General features: G+C 44.3%; 1 protein-coding gene across 2 annotated transcripts in view; it reads right to left on the bottom strand.

Annotated features, from left to right (window-relative positions):
• LRRC41 (leucine rich repeat containing 41) overlaps window positions 1-19,730 on the bottom strand; it is a 117,439-nt gene that overhangs the window by 16,365 nt on the left and 81,344 nt on the right. The window contains exons 6-8 of one of the 2 annotated variants that reach the window (XM_069232756.1): window positions 10,319-10,483; window positions 8,721-8,819; window positions 7,509-7,631 (exon numbers count right to left, since the gene is read on the bottom strand). In XM_069232756.1, coding sequence (XP_069088857.1) covers window positions 7,509-7,631; window positions 8,721-8,819; window positions 10,319-10,483 — 387 coding nt within the window. The remainder of the gene's footprint in view (window positions 1-7,508; window positions 7,632-8,720; window positions 8,820-10,318; window positions 10,484-19,730) is intronic. The other variant, XM_069232757.1, reaches the window with a different exon arrangement.

Below are 19,730 nucleotides of genomic sequence, written 5' to 3'. Positions count from 1 at the left end.
GACAATCCCTAGAGAGCTTAAAACTTATCATTTGTGGGAGTGACATCCCTTGCACACTGAAAATTATCTCAGAGAAATGCAAAGAGGGATCTGGATCCACGATGAGCAGCACAGAAAGAAACAAAACGACTTCAGGATGCGGAAGTGGGGCCTATATGGGCTCTGCATGTCATTTCCAGAAAGGAAAGATGTCAGTGCGAAGCCGCAAGCTGCCACATTCCAGCATGCAGCTGTAATACAGAAAAGCTTCCAGATCACAGTCTAACACCTGGGGAATATTCGAAACTTGAGGATTGAAGTCTCTATCAGAAATGCATGTTCATCATTGCTAGTATACATATTTATTGATCATGTTAATTATACAGCAGGAAAAATTCTAGATCAAACCACTAATCTTGAATAAAAAATGACAGCTGGGAGCTGTAGACATGGGAGTAGCCCAGGATGTAAAATTACTGGATTGAACTTGCATCACAATTCATTCCAAGGGGTTCCTTTAGTGAACAGGGCCAGGACAAGAAAAAGCATAAAATGGAGAAAGAAATAACAGGACTGGGAATGTCTCATCAAGGCTTTAGAGATGACCAGTGGCTCAAGACCCTGCCTCTATATCCCTTCCAACTCTGCTCACTCCTCTCCTTCTTCCTTTACATCTGCCTTTCCTTCCCCCACTCACACACCCATCCTCTCAAAGACCTGAAAAGGTCAGCACAGGTCTCAGTTTTATGAGAAGCAAAGACAGGCTTTCTGAGGACTTAGAAAATGAGATTTTATGGAAAGGTTGGAATGAATGAAATGGCTGTGAGCACAGTTAAAATGTATGTATGTTGAAACAGAGTTAGCATGATTCTGACAGTAACACAGGCTTTAAAACTCTTTGACCAGAGTTACATCTATGAGTGTAAATGTCAAAGGGGGTGATGATTAGGTGAGCAATGTCTTATTGGATTCTGGGACTGTAAATAACTGGTTTCCAGCCTGGAGCTGAGGGCTAGGTAGAAAGGATAGTCAACTTTATGCAGGATAACTTAAAGTAGCTCAGGACAATAAGGAAGAGCTGTTGAGGCTTATTGATGGGGCTTGAGTCACCATGGAACAATTTAGCAGTACCATTTTGTTAAGAGGTTTCAATTAATTTAAGATAACAGTGGTCATCGGCTGCATTAGATTAGCTCTATGAAGTCTCCATGTGGAAATAATGTGGTGTCCTGTGAGGACGTTGTCGCTGTTGCCCCAGAAAAGATAAGAGACTCAAGTTTTCTTGTTACTTAATGGGCTATTATGTCTGCTTCAAGGACAAGGTTTATGGTAATTAAAAGGAGGGTTACCACCAGCTAGTAGAGCCATGGCGTCAATTAAAAAAGGACACAAAAGGAACTCCAAGCCATTCATTGTTACATGGGTGTAAACCTAAATAATGCTGATGGAAAAAAGAATGGGGTTTATTGAAGGTGAAGCTCACATGGAGGATATCGATGTAGGTGTACCAATTAAGGAAAATGTGATGTTCCAGGGATAAAATAGTGTAAGACAGTAATGATCAGGGCAATTAGGCTGAGGCAATAGGAAGACGTTGAACTCAGAGGCTGCATGGGTTTTCTCTAGAGACTGATGTGGGAAGTAATCTGTAATTTCATGCACCCAGGGAAAGATGTCAATTTGGACTGAGCAAGCTGCATGCTAAGATTTTTACTTCACTGAAAATCCTTATAGATCCCCATCTCTTTGCACACCTGGAACCTAGTAAAGAGAGATGCAATGGTCTTGGGGTGACGTTTTCTGTGAGGTAGGGTGATGCTGTAGCTGGGAGACTAAGGGCGTATGTACCTTGGAAGATCTCATCATGGAATCAGGGCTCATAAGCCTGCTTTTGTACACAACTCTGAGTTTACTTTTTACACTTGTCTATGGTATTTCAATTTCTATTTACTAATGATGGGATGATGGAGGGGTGAGGGATGGGGTGAGGTTTTCTGACCGGACTTAAAGTAGCACTTCAGGATGCCAGGGTACTGGTCCTCATGCCCAAGGCCTAAACTTCCCAATGACGAACAGTTTCGTCCTGTGCAGCCCTGGAAATTAATGGGGCTATCACTATTGGGTAAAAGTTCTACTTCCCTTTTCTGGAAGTGCAGATTAGCCCATCCCCAGCTATACCTCAACAACTGAAAGATCTAGCAGATGTCCCCAACCTGTGGTTCAGAGATCTTATATACCTAAAACATAAAAACAGAAATGGCTTGGAAAATGTAGAATCTGACCTGAGGATTCAAATTTCCTAAATAAAAACAAACATTGAAAAGTTAGTTGCCGAGATCCATCTAGTTGCTGGACATGGAGAAACAGCTAAAATAAATGTGTTAAGTGTCACAGCGATGTTGACTGTAAGACCAAAATGCAATTGCCATCCTTAGATTTTAATATCCTTGATGGACCTATGTGAAGTAATAAAAAATTTTAATTTAATAATATAGAGTCGTTCGGAGTTGAATGTGTTCCGGGGTTAACATATTTCTTCCCTGCTAATGAGTAATGTAATTGGGTAGGCTGAACAATATTCCTAGAAAGTTTCTCATTGTTACTGGCTTTTCAAACATTTGTGGTACATTTGGCACAAAAGGTTGCTATGACTGCCATGCGGGATGAATCTTATTAATGTTAGTCTTATTATTCGTGTTACTCTGGCATTTTAAAAACAATGTCTGACTTGCCCAGGTTTGGTAATTATTACTCAACCTTCTGCACTTGTTGATGGACATGGAGTATGAGTGGGCTTTGTGACAGTGGGAGAGGCTTTTGGGAGACAATGTTGTGATATTTTTTGGTTCTTTTTGGCATGAACAAAATCAACAGGAGTGTGATGCTATTGACCAATGTCATCTAAAATTGGCTGGTCACATTTCCGCCCCTGGGCATGTCCTGTCTGTGTCTGGTTTCTCAGAGTGTTGGCAATGCCAGTGTTGATTTCCCCTCACAGGTGCTACACAATCAATGGGATTTTGTTCTGTACTGACCAGTTCCAAATTATCTGGCCCATATGACAGTGAGAGACATTTTGTCCATCTTGAATGCATAGGTAAAACATGGATGTGGTACTGCTCTTGAGTGTCTTAACAATCTTCCCTATGATTTGCATTTGGAAGCCATTCAGGGATAGGTGAACTGTCTTCAGTTCTATCACACAGGTAGATATAATGAGACATCTAACTGTGGCCAGAGACCATTAAGGCTTAGTCTTCCCAAGTGTCTCCCCTAACATATCTGCGAGCTCTCTTTTCTACTGGTCACAGTTTAAACTTGGAGTGCAAAGTGCCTGTATACCAACAGATTTTGTTTGTTCTACTACAGAAAATAATTCATCACCTTGTAACACAACCAAAAGATCATCCTAGTATGCCACACACTGCAATCAGCGACTTGAAAGACACTTGCATTGGCTTATGTGTATTAGAGCAAAACAGAATATTGTCATGACAGTGCTTACTATTGGATTTAAACATCAGATAATGGAGAATGGTGCTCTGACCTGCCAAGATCCTCTACGCTGTCAAGAATGCATTGCCTTCATAGCATTAATGCCATGCACCTTCCCGCCCTCCTACACAAACATCACTTATTTTTTCTGTTAAGTGGGGTAAAAAATACTTGAGATGATGACTGGGAAGCCAAACAGTTATATTAACTGTATTACCTTGTTCGTGCTCTTCTGGCATTACAGAAAATAATCTCCCTTCACCAGCCAGAAGTCCACAAAATGTAATACCTTATCATGTTGCAGCAGATGTGCTGTTATCATTGACAATCTGAGAACGTGCTTGGTGCTAATTTTATTGTAAACAGAAGATCGAGTAATTGCTAATATTTGTTGCGTATCACAAACCAAAGGAACTCATGATGTTTCTGGTGCATCAACTGTAAAAATATGCAGCCCGGATATTAATTATTGGCAAGATGTTGGCCTGATCTAATAATAGAATTACATTATACAGGGCAGTAATTTTCAATTCTAAAGAAACAGATGGAGATAGATAGATTTAGTGGGCAATGACTCCTAAACTGATCAAAGATCGTCATCAGGTAGGAAATGCAGTTAAGTCATTCCTGCATCCCCTAATCTCCAATCCCCTTCAAAAAACAGAACCTTCTCTAGGCCACTCCTAAGAGATGTAGTTTGGTCAGTAAGACTGGGGTGGGGGTGAGCTTCAGATTTCCCAATAATCAAGCTGGCATATAATGTTTAAATATATTATACAACGAGCAGGGTGCACAAAATGGGCTTAAGAGGCAGCGGCAAGGGAGAGGAATGCGGATTGGTATGGGAACTAAGTGGGAGAAAGCACATTATTTTGTGACATAACCAACATTTTTTAAGTTTTCCAAAACAAAGAAAGGGAGAGAGAGAGAGAGAGAGAGAGAGAGAGAGAGAGAGAGAGAGAGTGTGTGTGTGTGTGTGTGTGTGTGTGTGTGTGTGTGTGTGTGTGTGTGTGTGTGTGTGTGTGTGTGTGTGTGTGTGTGTGTGTGTGTGTGTGTGTGTGTGTGTGTGTGTGTGTGTGTGTGTGTGTGTGTGTGTGTGTGTGTGTGTGTGTGTGTGTGTGTGTGTGTGTGTGTGTGTGTGTGTGTGTGTGTGTGTGTGTGTGTGTGTGTGTGTGTGTGTGTGTGTGTGTGTATACAAAATCCTGGTGAAGTTCGACAGGCACTGCACTATACCCAAATGACAGCACCTGTACCCAACAGTTTTTCCCAAAATACATTTTTTATGGGGACGGGGGGGGGGGATATTTACAGGGCCTGTGAAGCACCCCAAACAACTCCCAGAAGCTACGTCCCTGCACCTCCTTAGTAAGAATGCCTGGACTACTTCTATTAGCAAAGGTCTATGTGCTTTCTGCTAGAATTATTTTGTTTTGGAGAACCTGTATACAGTACTTTTGTTAAGCAATCTGTACTACCCAATGGTCTGAGATTATTTCTTCCATTGTTCCATAAAGAACCACTGACACCCTCTAACTAATTCTGCAGGATACTTTAAAATCTCCTGATGTTAATGGATGACACAAGGGAGCACAAGTAAGCCCTGCCTCCTGTGCTTCAGGAGGGTTAAGGTTTCAAAGAGAAAACAAAATTGCTCTGCCTCGTTGTCCATTTGTGACCCCATAAGTCTACAGATCACTTTGTATTACAATGAGGTAAACTGAAATATTGCAGGGTGGAGAAGAGTGGTTAGGATACACATCCTGCTCATGATCTAGAGAATCTATATAACATTCCTCTTAGAGCTTCATTGTTGCTCCTGATCAGAAGAATAAAGCACATGCAAGGATATTCATTTTTTTAGGTGTTACCGTGGCAAGTAAACAGAGACCGCTGGTTGGCTCTATGTAGATTCCGTTTCCTCAGTTGGTGTCTCATTGCTTGGGCTATTTGGAATTCTACATGGTTTGAATGTCTCAATAAATGATTATTTTTTGACTCAAAAGTAAAGTGTTGCTCTGTACATGTTATTTTTTAAAATATTGTTTCAATGTTGAAAGCCTTTGTGGCTTTCAATATTGGATAATGCCAAAAATGAACTTTATCAACATCAAAGGACGTTGAATTAAATTTGAGATCTTTTTCCCCTTCTTGCGAGTGTGCCTGGCGTAGGATCTTTGATCTTGCCACCGTCTCCTTAAACTTCAAAGCTATCTTGTCCATTTTTGAATGAGTGTCTTGCTCTCATTTAAATTTATGGGAGTTTAGTGCTTCACGTTCATATGCTCTGGATGACCTGCAGGCCTAGGGTCATGCTAGAAGGTTAAAATAACTTTCAGAACCAATCTTAGTAGGTCAGCATGCAACTATGATTTGATTCTTCATCACATTTCGAGAAATGTTTTCATTCCTGTGGTAGTTCTGTAAATTTCAAGTCTGATTCTTCATTGCACATGCCGAAGCCAAATTCCTGAAATGCAAGCTTTGAAGCTGCACTTTGCCAAATTAGGACCCAAACACTAGAAAGGGAAGCATTTCTTCTTTCAAGTTTTGAGTGTTTTAGGCTTATTAAACAGAGTCCTTTCACCAAGGGCCATCATGGTTCCGTGGAAGACACAAACTGTATACTCCAACAACAAGCAAAGATCAAAACATCTTTGAAAATGAGAGGGAAGACAACATCCATGTCCACAGCCATTACCTTCAGAGCCTTCAAATGTTCAGAAGCTGTACTGAGTAATTTATGTGGTGGTCTCAATTTTCAGCATCTTTTTAACCTGCAAAGTGATGCACGCCCTTTGGTGGCAGGTATTCTTCTTAGGAATTGAAAAAAATAAATTCTCCCTTGGTCTTTGGGAAAGTGTACAGTGTCTCTAGCCTGATCAGGAATATTTCCAAATCCAGTGGTGGAAGACAGAATCCAAAGATGATTATTGCAATGGGGGAGCACTACAATCGATGTCCTCTTGAATCATTTATACTCAGCCTATGTTTAACATCCAAAAAACAGTTACTTAGATGTTTTGAGAACCCTGACCACTTAATAACAGAATAATGCAATAGTGCATGGTATGTGAATCTAAAATAAGATCACACTGCAAGAGAGATGTGGTTGGAATTTGGAACAAATTGTAAATTCTTGAGTGTATGATTGCTGGTGACAACAGAATTCATGATTACAATTAGGCCATTTTACGTGTTTGATGATCTATTCTGTTGGGGTCATGCTGAAATCATTAGGTGGTGCTTGGGAAAGATTTTGTTTCTGTGAGTGGAAAGGATGATTGAGAGGTAAGATGTGATGATTTGCTAGATGGATGTAGCATGTAAGTCTAGGCACATAGTTAGTCACCTAATACCATCAAGGAGCTGGGCAAGCAGAGGCAGTTGGAAAGCATAAATTATGTGACTGCTGTTATTGGGTACACACAGTAGGTGAGATTGGTTGTTGGTGATGAGGCAGAGAAGAGTCCTTTCTGTATATTAGAAAGGCAAGCACTGGGTTTAGGAGACAATGGGGCAAAACTTGTATCCAAAACAGGTTAAAGGTGCAACTGAGATGCAATTTGATTAATTTAGAATGCATTACATGACCCTCACACTAAAGATGTATCACTTTAGGGGAAACAAATGTTGAGATACATGTTTTTTGTAGTTAGCAATTAGAATGCAGGGCTGCCTTCAGTACAAATCATGTGCATTCTGGAAATGTTGCAATTCTGGGCCAGTGTCCCAGAAGCAAATCCCTCAATGCTTGTAGAACGGTGCACTTTATTCAGACATGGATGGGAAGAATTCTGAAGTTGTGTTTGGCCATTGTACTTAGAGCATGCTCAAAGTCAACAAATATCCACTTTGTTAGCTCAGTCAGTTTCGCTTTCTCCCTTTTCTGTAATTTGAATGGTCAAAAAGGCACAGCTTATTTTTAAGAAGGAATGCATAATGAGGCTTAATGAAAATAATTATCGGCCTGTATGTTATCTGAATGTTACTCAACAGTCAAAGTCTTGAATTCCTGATTAATGCAAATACAGTACCAAGTCGATTTCCACACAGCTTGAGGGTCTTTAAAGTTGAATTTCTCTTTAGTGTATACACCATTTCTGACAGAAACTCCACTGCCCGTCGTTCAAATAAGTGGCAAAATGAGAACTTTACATCTGTGGAAAAAACAATGTATTTGGATTATTTTTCATAATTCATACCTTTCAAATACAACCCCAAACATAATTATGCACAAAACACCAGGTATGTCCTAGCACGAAAACGTTTGGAGACCACTGCTCTAGAGATTAGATAACATACTAGATTGCCACTATCCCAATTATAAGGATTTCAGCACTTATATCAGTCAGTCAGTTTTGTAAATCAGGGCTCTGCCACCCCTAGGGGACCTGGGCTCTGAGGGTGCGTTGTTTCCGTCGAAAAGCCAGGTCTTGGGTTTCTTCCGGAAGTCTGTTAAGGTGGGTGCTGGTCGCAGGTGGAGAGGCAGGTCGTACCAGGATTTGGCAGAGATGTAGGAAAAGCTGCTTCCCCAGCTGTGATGGATGTGGGGGTGTATGGTAGGGGCGAGTGAGGTGGAGCCTTATGGGATAAGGAAAGTATCTAATTGAAGCTAGAAATGAAAGACTGAGATGCCACATCTCAAATGCTGCAGCCATAGTCTACTTGCTTAGGCATGCACATACCCTGCTGAAAAAGGACACACAGCTACCTCCATAACCACACTGGTGATCCAGTTGGTGAAGTGCAGACTTTGTTTGCATTTACCCTTCTCCTACAATTCCATTGTCAATGTCAACTGTGCTTCAGTAAAATGACTATCTTTGGTATACATCCTACCGGCATCTAAGGACACTTTGTTCACTTTAGGTCTTCCCTTCTCTTTATTACCCAAATCCCATCTCTTGGAGCACACCTACCGCACACAAATACTAGGATACCTAATTTGACATGCAGTGAGTCACCCAAGAAAAGGAAGCATCTACTTGGCCTCTCAGCTACCTGTCCGTAGCGTCGCAGTTAGGGACATTCACACAGCATGATCACTTTGTTGTCGGTTGTGAAGAAAGTGGGGGATGACTGCAGAAATGGGAGTTAAACTATCTTTCCGGGCTTAGAATAAATACATATTTGAGTACTGTGAAGAGGCTCCAACCTCCACCGATTACACAGCCATTCTCATACAAGGTTAAGAGTACAGGTGCAGAATCGCGACAGTAGGCATAAACATCAAGTGGTTCCTTCACCTTCAAGATGAGATTTTTGAAGCAGGAGGAGAATCTCGTCCTGACAGTCCGCAAGAAACATGTCATGGAAGCTTAGTCTCTTCAATGTGGTGTTGAATTCTAGAGGAGCAGAAAAGGCAATCTTTAAGGCAAAAACTGAAAGGCACATTTTTAAAATGCTCCTTAAAACGGTGTTCCTTTCCAAATGATAGACATCCCGTTTTCACAGCTAGTAAGATCCAGCACAACTAAATTATAAACATGAAGGATCTACTATGAGTTAATACTGTAGGCTGAAACAGACTATTATATTTGCTAAATATGTTGCACTTTTAACACGACAGAGATGATGGTGAGGCACAGTCTATGAAGGGCAAATGCTATGTATATATATATATATATATATATATATATATATATATATATATATATATATATATATATATATATATATATATATATATATTCAATAAGCATTTAGGTTTCCTCAAGCCCAAACAGGTCATCTTCAGGCCAAACAATAATGCTTGGAGAGACTGCGAAAAAGGGTGAAATATTTGCAAGCAAGCACCTAATAAAGAGTGACAGAGGGGCACGGGAGGAACAGAATTTGGGACATAAAGTTTAATAAGTGAACACAAACACAAATTAAGAATGAGTGAGAGGAGAAATGGAAAAAACACAGGCACGGCAAGAAGCTACAAGGGAGCAATACAAGTTAGCATTGGGAAAGTGTGAGAAGAGCACAGGTGGAGGGACAGAAGATAGCATTAAGGGACAGTGAGGAGGCGGATCAGGAAGACAAATGCAAAATAGAGTTTGGCCCAAGGATAAAATGGAGAGAAACAAATGAAGAGCAAAGATGGTGGCACAAGAGAAGTGATGAAGTACAAATATATCTTAGGGTAACAGGTGGTTAACCGTTTGGTGTACTAGTTCTGCACAAAACAACACACATTTGCATTCAATCTTTGCATGGCTTCCAGTTTTTTATTGCATACACTTAATATTCTCTAGAAAGTGTAATAGAAACATGAACTGCATTCAAACTTGGTAAGAATGCAAAAAAAAACTTATAACTTACTCATACACCAAAAGAGGTTGAGGGGATGAAATATACTTCTATGCGGTTAGCCAAATGGGAGAGCAGATGACACTTGAAACACCAAAAGAGCATTGTCTCAAACCTTCTCTTTCATTGGCTAAATGTCTTTTGGAATTAACTATTGAAATGGCTACTACTTTACATTTTTCACCAACCAATATAACACAATGTAGGGTCAGACGAGATTCCAATGCTCATCAACCAGTTATGGAACACCACCTCTAAACTTTCATGTAATGTACCCTGCATCTTTTGTCAAAGGATCCCAGGCTTTGCAGCAGTCACAACAATATACATTTTCAAATGAGTAGATGGTTGGCGAGCAACAAACTTCTCTCCAAGAGGTCAAAGAAACAGTAATAAACATGTTTGTGGGATTTGCAAAGGCAGGATTGGTACGCTGCATTTCACATTAGCGCAAAATTATATAAAGACTTCCGGGTCATCTTGCAAAAGGCACAATATGGAATTACATACATCCTCGAGGCAGGGAGTAATGGTACTCTAACTTCACCTGTGAGCGTCTGCAGAGCATGTTTGAGCTCCTCAAAAGATGAAAATGTAGCATTGTCTAATGAGAACTCGCAAAGATTCCTAGACGCCCGCAACAGAGATAACAGGTCGTCTGTGTGCAGAGGTTCACGCGGGAAGCGGATGTCCAACTGCTCAAGCTGGATTTCTAAGGAAGACATAACAAAAAGTGTTCATGCAATTGGTGTATAATGCTGCACAACCATGATTTTGTGATCAATGATCAAACCTAAACTTTATCGTACCTTCCAACGCTCACATCTCATGCATGCAGGATAACAAGTCCTTGTAACACTCCATCTGTGCTCAGAAAAGTAAAGAGTGTCCGCTTATTATGAAAACTGGATTACATATTCGCACAATCCAGGAATGAGGGAAGCTGGATCTGTAGATGCAATAGCCCTTTAGTCATATGCTGCAAGGAATGGACCTTCATGTCTCCAATTCCTTACAAAAAGGACTGCTTCTTCTGTAGATGTCTGCATCTATTTGGCACACTTTTCCCTAATGGGTTGTATGACAAAACCACGCATGCTTAAGAACGCCGTCGACCGCATCTTTCCCACACATGCCTTAACTACGCATGTAAAATCATGCTTAGTACAGGTATTTGTGGTAACGCCATGCGTGATTGTGTGATACACCCCCCGAACCTCCACCCTAAACCATACCCTGTCCTAAAAACGACCCCGACGACCCCACCCTAAAACCTACCCTGCCCTGTACTAAAAATGACCCTGACCCCCTGCCCTAAACCCTACAGTGCCCCGTCCTAAAACTACCCCAACCTCCTGCCCACGCCCTAAACCCTACCCTGTCCTAAAAACTACCCCGCCCTGTCCTAAAAACTACCTCGACCCCCGCCCTGAACCCTAAAACCTAACCTGTCCTAAAATCTACCCTATCACACAGTGCCCTTAAATTCTAACTTGAACCTCTTATTTGACCTCCTCCATGAATGATGCATACTTCAACATACTGCCACCTACATGATTTATTGTATGCCTAGAATAAAGCATCCACACAAGTACTGCAGAAGTCTGCATTCGCTGACTACCAAGAGCTGAAAGATGGTGGCCCATCTGAATATAGATATCTCTTACACATAGCCAAAGTGAGACACTTTCTTAATGTGTGCAAAAGTATAAATAATATGAGTGTGGTAAGTGTGAGCAATGTCTCTAGTAGTGATAATGAAAATAGTATCAGGACAAATAATTTGGTACTAACTTAGGAAAAAAGTGAACTGAATGATACACATGAGTCCCCGTGTGCGATGTTTGCATGGGTGAGCTGTGATGGCTGTAGGAAGCTGGCTCTTTATATAGTGGACCACAATGAGGGACACTGTATAAAGAGTCCAAGCAAATCCCTATTGGCTTACAGAGGCACAAATTATGACACTAGGCCAGATGTACCAAAGGATTTTACCCATTCTGTGTCTATGGGAAAAAGCTTTTGTACATATGGCCCTAAATGCTTTCTTTTGTGGTAGTGTGGGCGAGCAGTTTAGGCTTATCAGAGGATAGTGCTAAGCATGTGTTCTACTCACAGTGGCGATAAATGAGACACACTCAAATAATTAATCCGAGACCAATTTAGAAAAATAACATTTTTATGTAAATTTTGATACCAGAAACCTTGTTAACAAGTAGGTACTTTTTCAAATATCGATTTTTTACAGGTAAGTAGGATGTTCACTTTACTTCTTCTTTATGCAGCAATGCTTTCGTGCAGGGGATATGTTGCATACAGTTATTTACGGTCGGTTTCTGGGGATCTTCTTCAAATGGTTTGGGTTGTAAGGGACCAAGGTCCAGAGTGCCACTGGCAGTTACTCGTTAACTGCCCTGAGGTGTCCGGGTGCAGAGGTGCTGGTTGAGTTGGTACCTTTGTGCGCTATGCCAGTGGACGGAAGGGGGGCCATCTAGAAACAGGCTGCAGAGTGGGACTTATGGACAAGTTTGGGAGATCCCAAATGGGGCGCTCAGGTGCAGCGTAGATAGGTCACCTGGGCTAAGTGCATCAAAGGTCCTTGTGGTCGTCAGTCTTGCCAGTAGAGGTACAAAAGCAGGGCCACTCTAGATGTGGGTCTCTCTGGTGCTGCTCGGTCTCGGTGCAATGGGAGTCCCGATTGTACTCACAATGGCTTGGCTTGGTGCAGGGGGCCCATACCCTGAGTATTGGTGCTAAGCGGCTCTGGTTGATCCTGGTGTCTTCAGACTTGGTGGGTCAACAGGTCTGACCTTCTGGGGCACAGACACCCCTTCCTGGAGAGCTGCGGCATCGGGCTGGCCGCTGGACCACACCCTGCTGCTTCTGTGCCTGTGGACTGCAGGGGAGTAGCTCCTCTATTCCAAAGGAGATTGCTGGCAATTTGCGAAGGGCTGGTAGTCTACCTGGGTTTTTGGCAGGTGCTTAGCTGCAGGACGACTTACTTAGTCACGGCTGTCAAGACCGGTGCAGGCAGGCAGGTAGGGTTTGGTGCCAAAAGTCCACAGCAAGTCTTCTGTGCTCGCTTTCTCGCAGATCTTCTTTGTCCTTTTTTCTGGATCTATTGAATCTGAGTTCTTGGCATACATAATTTAGGACTGTTAAGGGGAGTGACAGGTAGTAGCCAATGGGTTGCCTACCCTTAGGGTGACTACAACCCCTATATGACCACTTCCTGTGGGGAGTGGGCATAACCCTGTCCCAGTGAGCTTAATTCCACCAAAAACCAAGATGGCGGAACTCTAAGTTTCGTGTTCAGGTAGCCCACCTACTGGGTGGAACTAGTCTGTTAGGGACTTGCTAGCTAATTTTCCCACCTGTCCTGATGTCAAATGGGCCTGGGGCAGGGGGGGTGGCATCTCCACAGACAGGGGAAGCAGTGGTCTCATAACAAAGGCGGCAGAGGCCTTTGAAGCCTCCTGCCTTGATATGCTGATAAGTAGCCATCCTGCTTGGAGGAGGAGCCTTTGTTTCTTACCTCAGAGAGCGTAGGCTCTCCCCTCCAGAGGGCCAGAAAATCATCTGTGGTGGCACTCTGGTCAGGACCAGTCAGCCAGCACACTAGTAGCAGGCAGGTTTTTAGGGGGCACCTCTAAGATGCCCTCTGGGTGCATGTATTAATGAACAAGCTGCTTACCTTCGGTAACGTCACATCTGGTAGAGAAAATATATAGTTGCAGATTGTTTACCTTTAAATTTCCCCCCCAAACGTCAGACTGGATCTGGAGAATTTTTTGAGAAGTACCCCTCCATGCCGTTAGGTGGCATCGATCAGCTCTACATCCGTCTTCAGCATCGTCCGCGCAGGATATGATGTTGCTGTTCCTATACAGGTACCATCCCGGCGTGCTGAGATCAGTTTCTTTTCATGACTTTCCATGCCAGAAGCGCAGAGCCATGAAGAACACATTCTACGGGTGCATCAAAACTCAGGCCCTGAAAGGAGAGTCCCTGCCCCTAGAAATAAGTTCGCAAAGCAAGGACGGTCTGTATGGAATCTGCAACTAGATATTGTCTCTACCAGATAAGGCGTTACCGAAAGTTAGTAACTTGTTCATCTGACAAAGACTTTGTTCTTTACCTTTAAATATTTCCCAAGCAGTACCATCCCCGGAGGTGGGTCTGCGAATCAAGATCATACTAAAAAGTCCTGCAGGACTGAATGGGCAAAGAACCCATCCCTACGGACTTGACAGTCCAGGCAGTAGTGTTTGATAAATGTGTACAGAGAAGCCTTTGTTGCGTCCTGACAGATGTCAAGGGCTGGAACTCCATGTGCTAATGTAGTGGTTGCGGCTGTAGCTCTGGTAGAATGAGTGCACAAACCTTCAGGTGGATGCTTTTTTGGCTAGTACATAGCAGATCTTAATGCAGAGTACGACCCATCTGGACGTGGTCTGCTTCTGCACTGCCTGACCTTTCTTCGCACCCACATAACTAACAGAGTCAAAAGAATTGCTTGTGCACCATGCCACAAATTTCTTCGATTGACAGGCATATGAAGTTTTGGTGGCGGGATGCCTGCCAAGATTACATTACAGACTTCGGGAGGAAGGTCAAAAGCTGTCAGCTGTCGCCACTCAGTCTAAACGCAAAAAGGCGGCAAGCCGACAGGCAGTGGTGCAGAACCCTCCCCTGCCACTTCGACAGAAGATCCTCCCAAAGGGGCAGGCCGATCGGTGGATCGATGAACATGCTCAGCAGTTTGGGATACCAGACTCTTCGTGCCCAGTCCGGAGCCACAAGGATTACTTGGGCCCACTCATTCTTGATCTTGAGAACTCTGGGCAGAAGTGGTATGGGCAGAAAGGCGTACAGTCAGAAAAAAAGCATCTCTGAGCGATTCCCGCCTTGGAAACTAGAATGCTCAAAACTGCTGACATTGCGAGTTCTATGAGGAGGCAAACGGATCTAACCAGAGCTCTCCCAACTGCTGAAAGAGACCTTGCGCCGCCTCTGGATGGAGACGTCATTCGTGATCCACTAAGCATTTTCACCTGAGTTAATCTGCTCTGGCATTCAGAGAGCCCACCAGATGGTAAACCACCAGGGATATGCCCTGCTGTTCCAGCCACGTCCAAAGCTGCAGAACCTCTTGACAAATAGTACACAACACCACCTAAACAGCAGGGCAAGTCAAAATACACAACCTGAATTAACCTGTGCTCACCCTCTGATAGCTTGGTGCAGAGCAGGAAGGCTTAACTTAGAAGGCAATGTGTAAAGTATTTTTGCAACACACGTGCAATCACAGGTGGTACACCACAAAAAGACTCCACACAAAAGTAGAAAAATAAAGCTTATCTGCATAAATCAAGATCAAAACGATACAGTTCAAATTTGTCAATGACTAAATATTCACTTTGTAGGATTAAGTAAAACAAGGTTGATAACAGATGATGAGATAGAAGATGTGGTGTCAGGGAATCCTCTGAATGAGTGTGCGTTGTTTCCACAGATTGCAGTAGTAGCCAGGATGCGCTCTACTCGTAGAGTGGCTGAGTGCGGGATTACAAGGCGCAGTCACCAGGAAAGCAGGTGAGGACAACAGGGGAACTGTGAGGCGGAGGCCGGTGACACCAGTGGGGAAGCTACTGCCACGACCCCGGGCCTGGGGAATGAGTGACGGTCAGGATCTTTGAGGAAAGCAGGCGGCCAAGATCAGCAAAGCCGCTCAGTGTGTTTGAAGAAAGCGGGTGACGAGGGTTAGCAGAGCTAAGGGTTATTGATGAAAAACAGGCAGCGTAGGCTTGCAGAGCCTCTCCGGATGATTTAAGAAAGTGAGTGGCAAAGTAAAGCAAAAGATGCTGTAAGGAAATGCCTCCTTGGCATGGTTGCCCCCTGACTTTTTGCCTTTGCTGATGCTATGTTTACAATTGAAAGTGTGCTGAGGCCTGCTAACCAGGCCCCAGCACCAGTGTTCTTTCCCTAACCTGTACTTTTGTATCCACAATTGGCAGACCCTGGCATCCAGATAAGTCCCTTGTAACTGGTACTTCTAGTACCAAGGGCCCTGATGCCAAGGAAGGTCTCTAAGGGCTGCAGCATGTCTTATGCCACCCTGGAGACCTCTCACTCAGCACAGACACACTGCTTGCCAGCTTGTGTGTGCTAGTGAGGACAAAACGAGTAAGTCGACATGGCACTCCCCTCAGGGTGCCATGCCAGCCTCTCACTGCCTATGCAGTATAGGTAAGACACCCCTCTAGCAGGCCTTACAGCCCTAAGGCAGGGTGCACTATACCATAGGTGAGGGTACCAGTGCATGAGCATGGTACCCCTACAGTGTCTAAACAAAACCTTAGACATTGTAAGTGCAGGGTAGCCATAAGAGTATATGATCTGGGAGTCTGTCAAACACGAACTCCACAGCACCATAATGGCTACACTGAAAACTGGGAAGTTTGGTATCAAACTTCTCAGCACAATAAATGCACACTGATGCCAGTGTACATTTTATTGGAAAATACACCCCAGAGGGCACCTTAGAGGTGCCCCCTGAAACTTAACCGACTATCTGTGTAGGCTGACTAGTTTTAGCAGCCTGCCACAAACCGAGACATGTTGCTGGCCCCATGGGGAGAGTGCCTTTGTCACTCTGAGGCCAGTAACAAAGCCTGCACTGGGTGGAGATGCTAACACCTCCCCCAGGCAGGAATTGTCACACCTGGCGGTGAGCCTCAAAGGCTCACCTCCTTTGTGCCAACCCAGCAGGACACTCCAGCTAGTGGAGTTGCCCGCCCCCTCCGGCCAGGCCCCACTTTTGGCGGCAAGGCCGGAGAAAATAATGAGAATAACAAGGAGGAGTCACTGGCCAGTCAGGACAGCCCCTAAGGTGTCCTGAGCTGAGGTGACTAACTTTTAGAAATCCTCCATCTTGCAGATGGAGGATTCCCCCAATAGGGTTAGGATTGTGACCCCCTCCCCTTGGGAGGAGGCACAAAGAGGGTGTACCCACCCTCAGGGCTAGTAGCCATTGGCTACTAACCCCCCAGACCTAAACACGCCCTTAAATTTAGTATTTAAGGGCTACCCTGAACCCTAGAAAATTAGATTCCTGCAACTACAAGAAGAAGGACTGCCCAGCTGAAAACCCCTGCAGCGGAAGACCAGAAGACGACAACTGCCTTGGCTCCAGAAACTCACCGGCCTGTCTCCTGCCTTCCAAAGATCCTGCTCCAGCGACGCCTTCCAAAGGGACCAGCGACCTCGACATCCTCTGAGGACTGCCCCTGCTTCGAAAAGACAAGAAACTCCCGAGGACAGCGGACCTGCTCCAAGAAAAGCTGCGACTCTGTTTCCAGCAGCTTTAAAGAACCCTGCAAGCTCCCCGCAAGAAGCGTGAGACTTGCAACACTGCACCCGGCGACCCCGACTCGGCTGGTGGAGATCCGACACCTCAGGCGGGACCCCAGGACTACTCTGATACTGTGAGTACCAAAACCTGTCCCCCCTGAGCCCCCACAGCGCCGCCTGCAGAGGGAATCCCGAGGCTTCCCCTGACCGCGACTCTTTGAACCTAAAGTCCCGACGCCTGGGAGAGACCCTGCACCCGCAGCCCCCAGGACCTGAAGGACCGGACTTTCACTGGAGAAGTGACCCCCAGGAGTCCCTCTCCCTTGTCCAAGTGGAGGTTTCCCCGAGGAATCCCCCCCTTGCCTGCCTACAGCGCTGAAGAGATCCCGAGATCTCTCATAGACTAACATTGCGAACCCGACGCCTGTTTCTACACTGCACCCGGCCGCCCCCGCGCCGCTGAGGGTGAAATTTCTGTGTGGGCTTGTGTCCCCCCCGGTGCCCTACAAAACCCCCCTGGTCTGCCCTCCGAAGACGCGGGTACTTACCTGCAAGCAGACCGGAACCGGGGCACCCCCTTCTCTCCATTCTAGCCTATGTGTTTTGGGCACCACTTTGAACTCTGCACCTGACCGGCCCTGAGCTGCTGGTGTGGTGACTTTGGGGTTGCTCTGAACCCCCAACGGTGGGCTACCTTGGACCAAGAACTAAGCCCTGTAAGTGTCTTACTTACCTGGTTAACCTAACAAATACTTACCTCCCCTAGGAACTGTGAAAATTGCACTAAGTGTCCACTTTTAAAACAGCTATTTGTGAATAACTTGAAAAGTATACATGCAATTTTGATGATTTGAAGTTCCTAAAGTACTTACCTGCAATACCTTTCGAATGAGATATTACATGTAGAATTTGAACCTGTGGTTCTTAAAATAAACTAAGAAAAGATATTTTTCTATACAAAACCTATTGGCTGGATTTGTCTCTGAGTGTGTGTACCTCATTTATTGTCTATGTGTATGTACAACAAATGCTTAACACTACTCCTTGGATAAGCCTACTGCTCGACCACACTACCACAAAATAGAGCATTAGTATTATCTCTTTTTGCCACTATCTTACCTCTAAGGGGAACCCTTGGACTCTGTGCATACTATTCCTTACTTTGAAATAGTGCATACAGAGCCAACTTCCTACAGATGCCCAGAGTCACTCTGGGTTTGGTGGATGAGTCCTGGATCAGCAAGGCAGGCAGCAGGTCCAGGGAACAGTCCATCCTGGCAGAGTGGCAATTTTGGCACACAGCAGTCTTTAATCCAGCAGCATTTCCTTGAGTCCATAAGTGTACTGATTTGAGTGGGTCAGAGACCCAGTACTTATACTCCAAAGTGTCTTTGATGTGGGGGATGACTACAAAGAGTTCTTGTGACATGCACAGGTCCCCCTACAGGTCAGCCTCGGCTCCAGAGTATCAGTGGGAGATAATCAGCCACTTTGGGTGGACTCTGGTTACTACTGTGAGTTGTGTGAGCCCTACCCAACCTCCTCCCCAGGAAGACCCATCAGCATGCAAATGCAGTTGAGAATCCTGTGTTGTGGATGCCTGGAGGGAATGCACAAGTGTAGCTGTCACCGAGCCCAGTGTAGACGTGTATTGGAGATAGGCTGTGGGCACACAGGGCAGTGAGTGCAGAGAAATGCCAACTTTCTAAAAGTGGCATTTCTAAATTAGTAATAATAAATCCAACTTTACCGATAAAGAGGATTTATTATTACCATTCCAATGGTACTAAACGTGATGCAGCTACTCCTCTCAGATCAGGAATTACAGTTCAAAGATATTATAACAAATTCCCAATGCTGGCATATGAGAGGGCCAGGCCTCAATGTAATGAAAAACAACTTTGGGAGTTTTTTCATTACTAGGACATGAAAACCTAAAAGCACACGCTCTGCCTTCTGCTTACATGGCACCCTGCCATAGGGCCTACCTTAGGGGTGACATATGTAGGAAAAGGGGAGTTCTGGGCTTGGCAAGAGGTTTTAGGTGCCAAGTCGGGGTGGCAGTGAGACTGCACACACAGGCTTTTGCAGAGGCAGGCCTGGCATGTTTACAGAGCTACATAAGTGGGTGGCACAATCAGTGCTGCAGGCCCATTAGTAGCATTTAATTTACAGGCCCTGGGTATGTGGTATACCACTTTACAAGGGACTTACAGGTAAATTAAATATGCCAATTGTGGATACACCAATGTTACTATGTTTAGGGGAGAAGCACGTGCACTTTAGCACTGGTTAGCAAGTTGTAAAGTGCTCAGAGCCCTAAGGACAACAAACAAATACAGCAACAAAATAGGATGCCAGGTCTAAAATATACATATTAATTTGTTTGCACTTGTTATTTTTCTTATTGTTTCGTTACCAAGCACATTATGCTTCCCAATGAATGCTGTGCATGAGCAGTCTTGAGCAAACTCCAGGAGTTCTAACTTCCAAACAAACCCATGTCAGTTGATTCCTGTCTCCTAAAAGGGACGCAGTTCACTGTCGGCTCAGTTACTTGTATCTTGATTCATTCAAATTTTCTAAAAAACAAAAGTCACTGACTC

This window comes from Pleurodeles waltl, chromosome 4_2 (genome assembly GCF_031143425.1).
Source record: "Pleurodeles waltl isolate 20211129_DDA chromosome 4_2, aPleWal1.hap1.20221129, whole genome shotgun sequence".
NCBI lineage: Eukaryota > Metazoa > Chordata > Amphibia > Caudata > Salamandridae > Pleurodeles > Pleurodeles waltl.
Note: the sequence above shows the minus strand (reverse complement) of the source record. Positions and strands in the feature narration are given on the sequence as shown.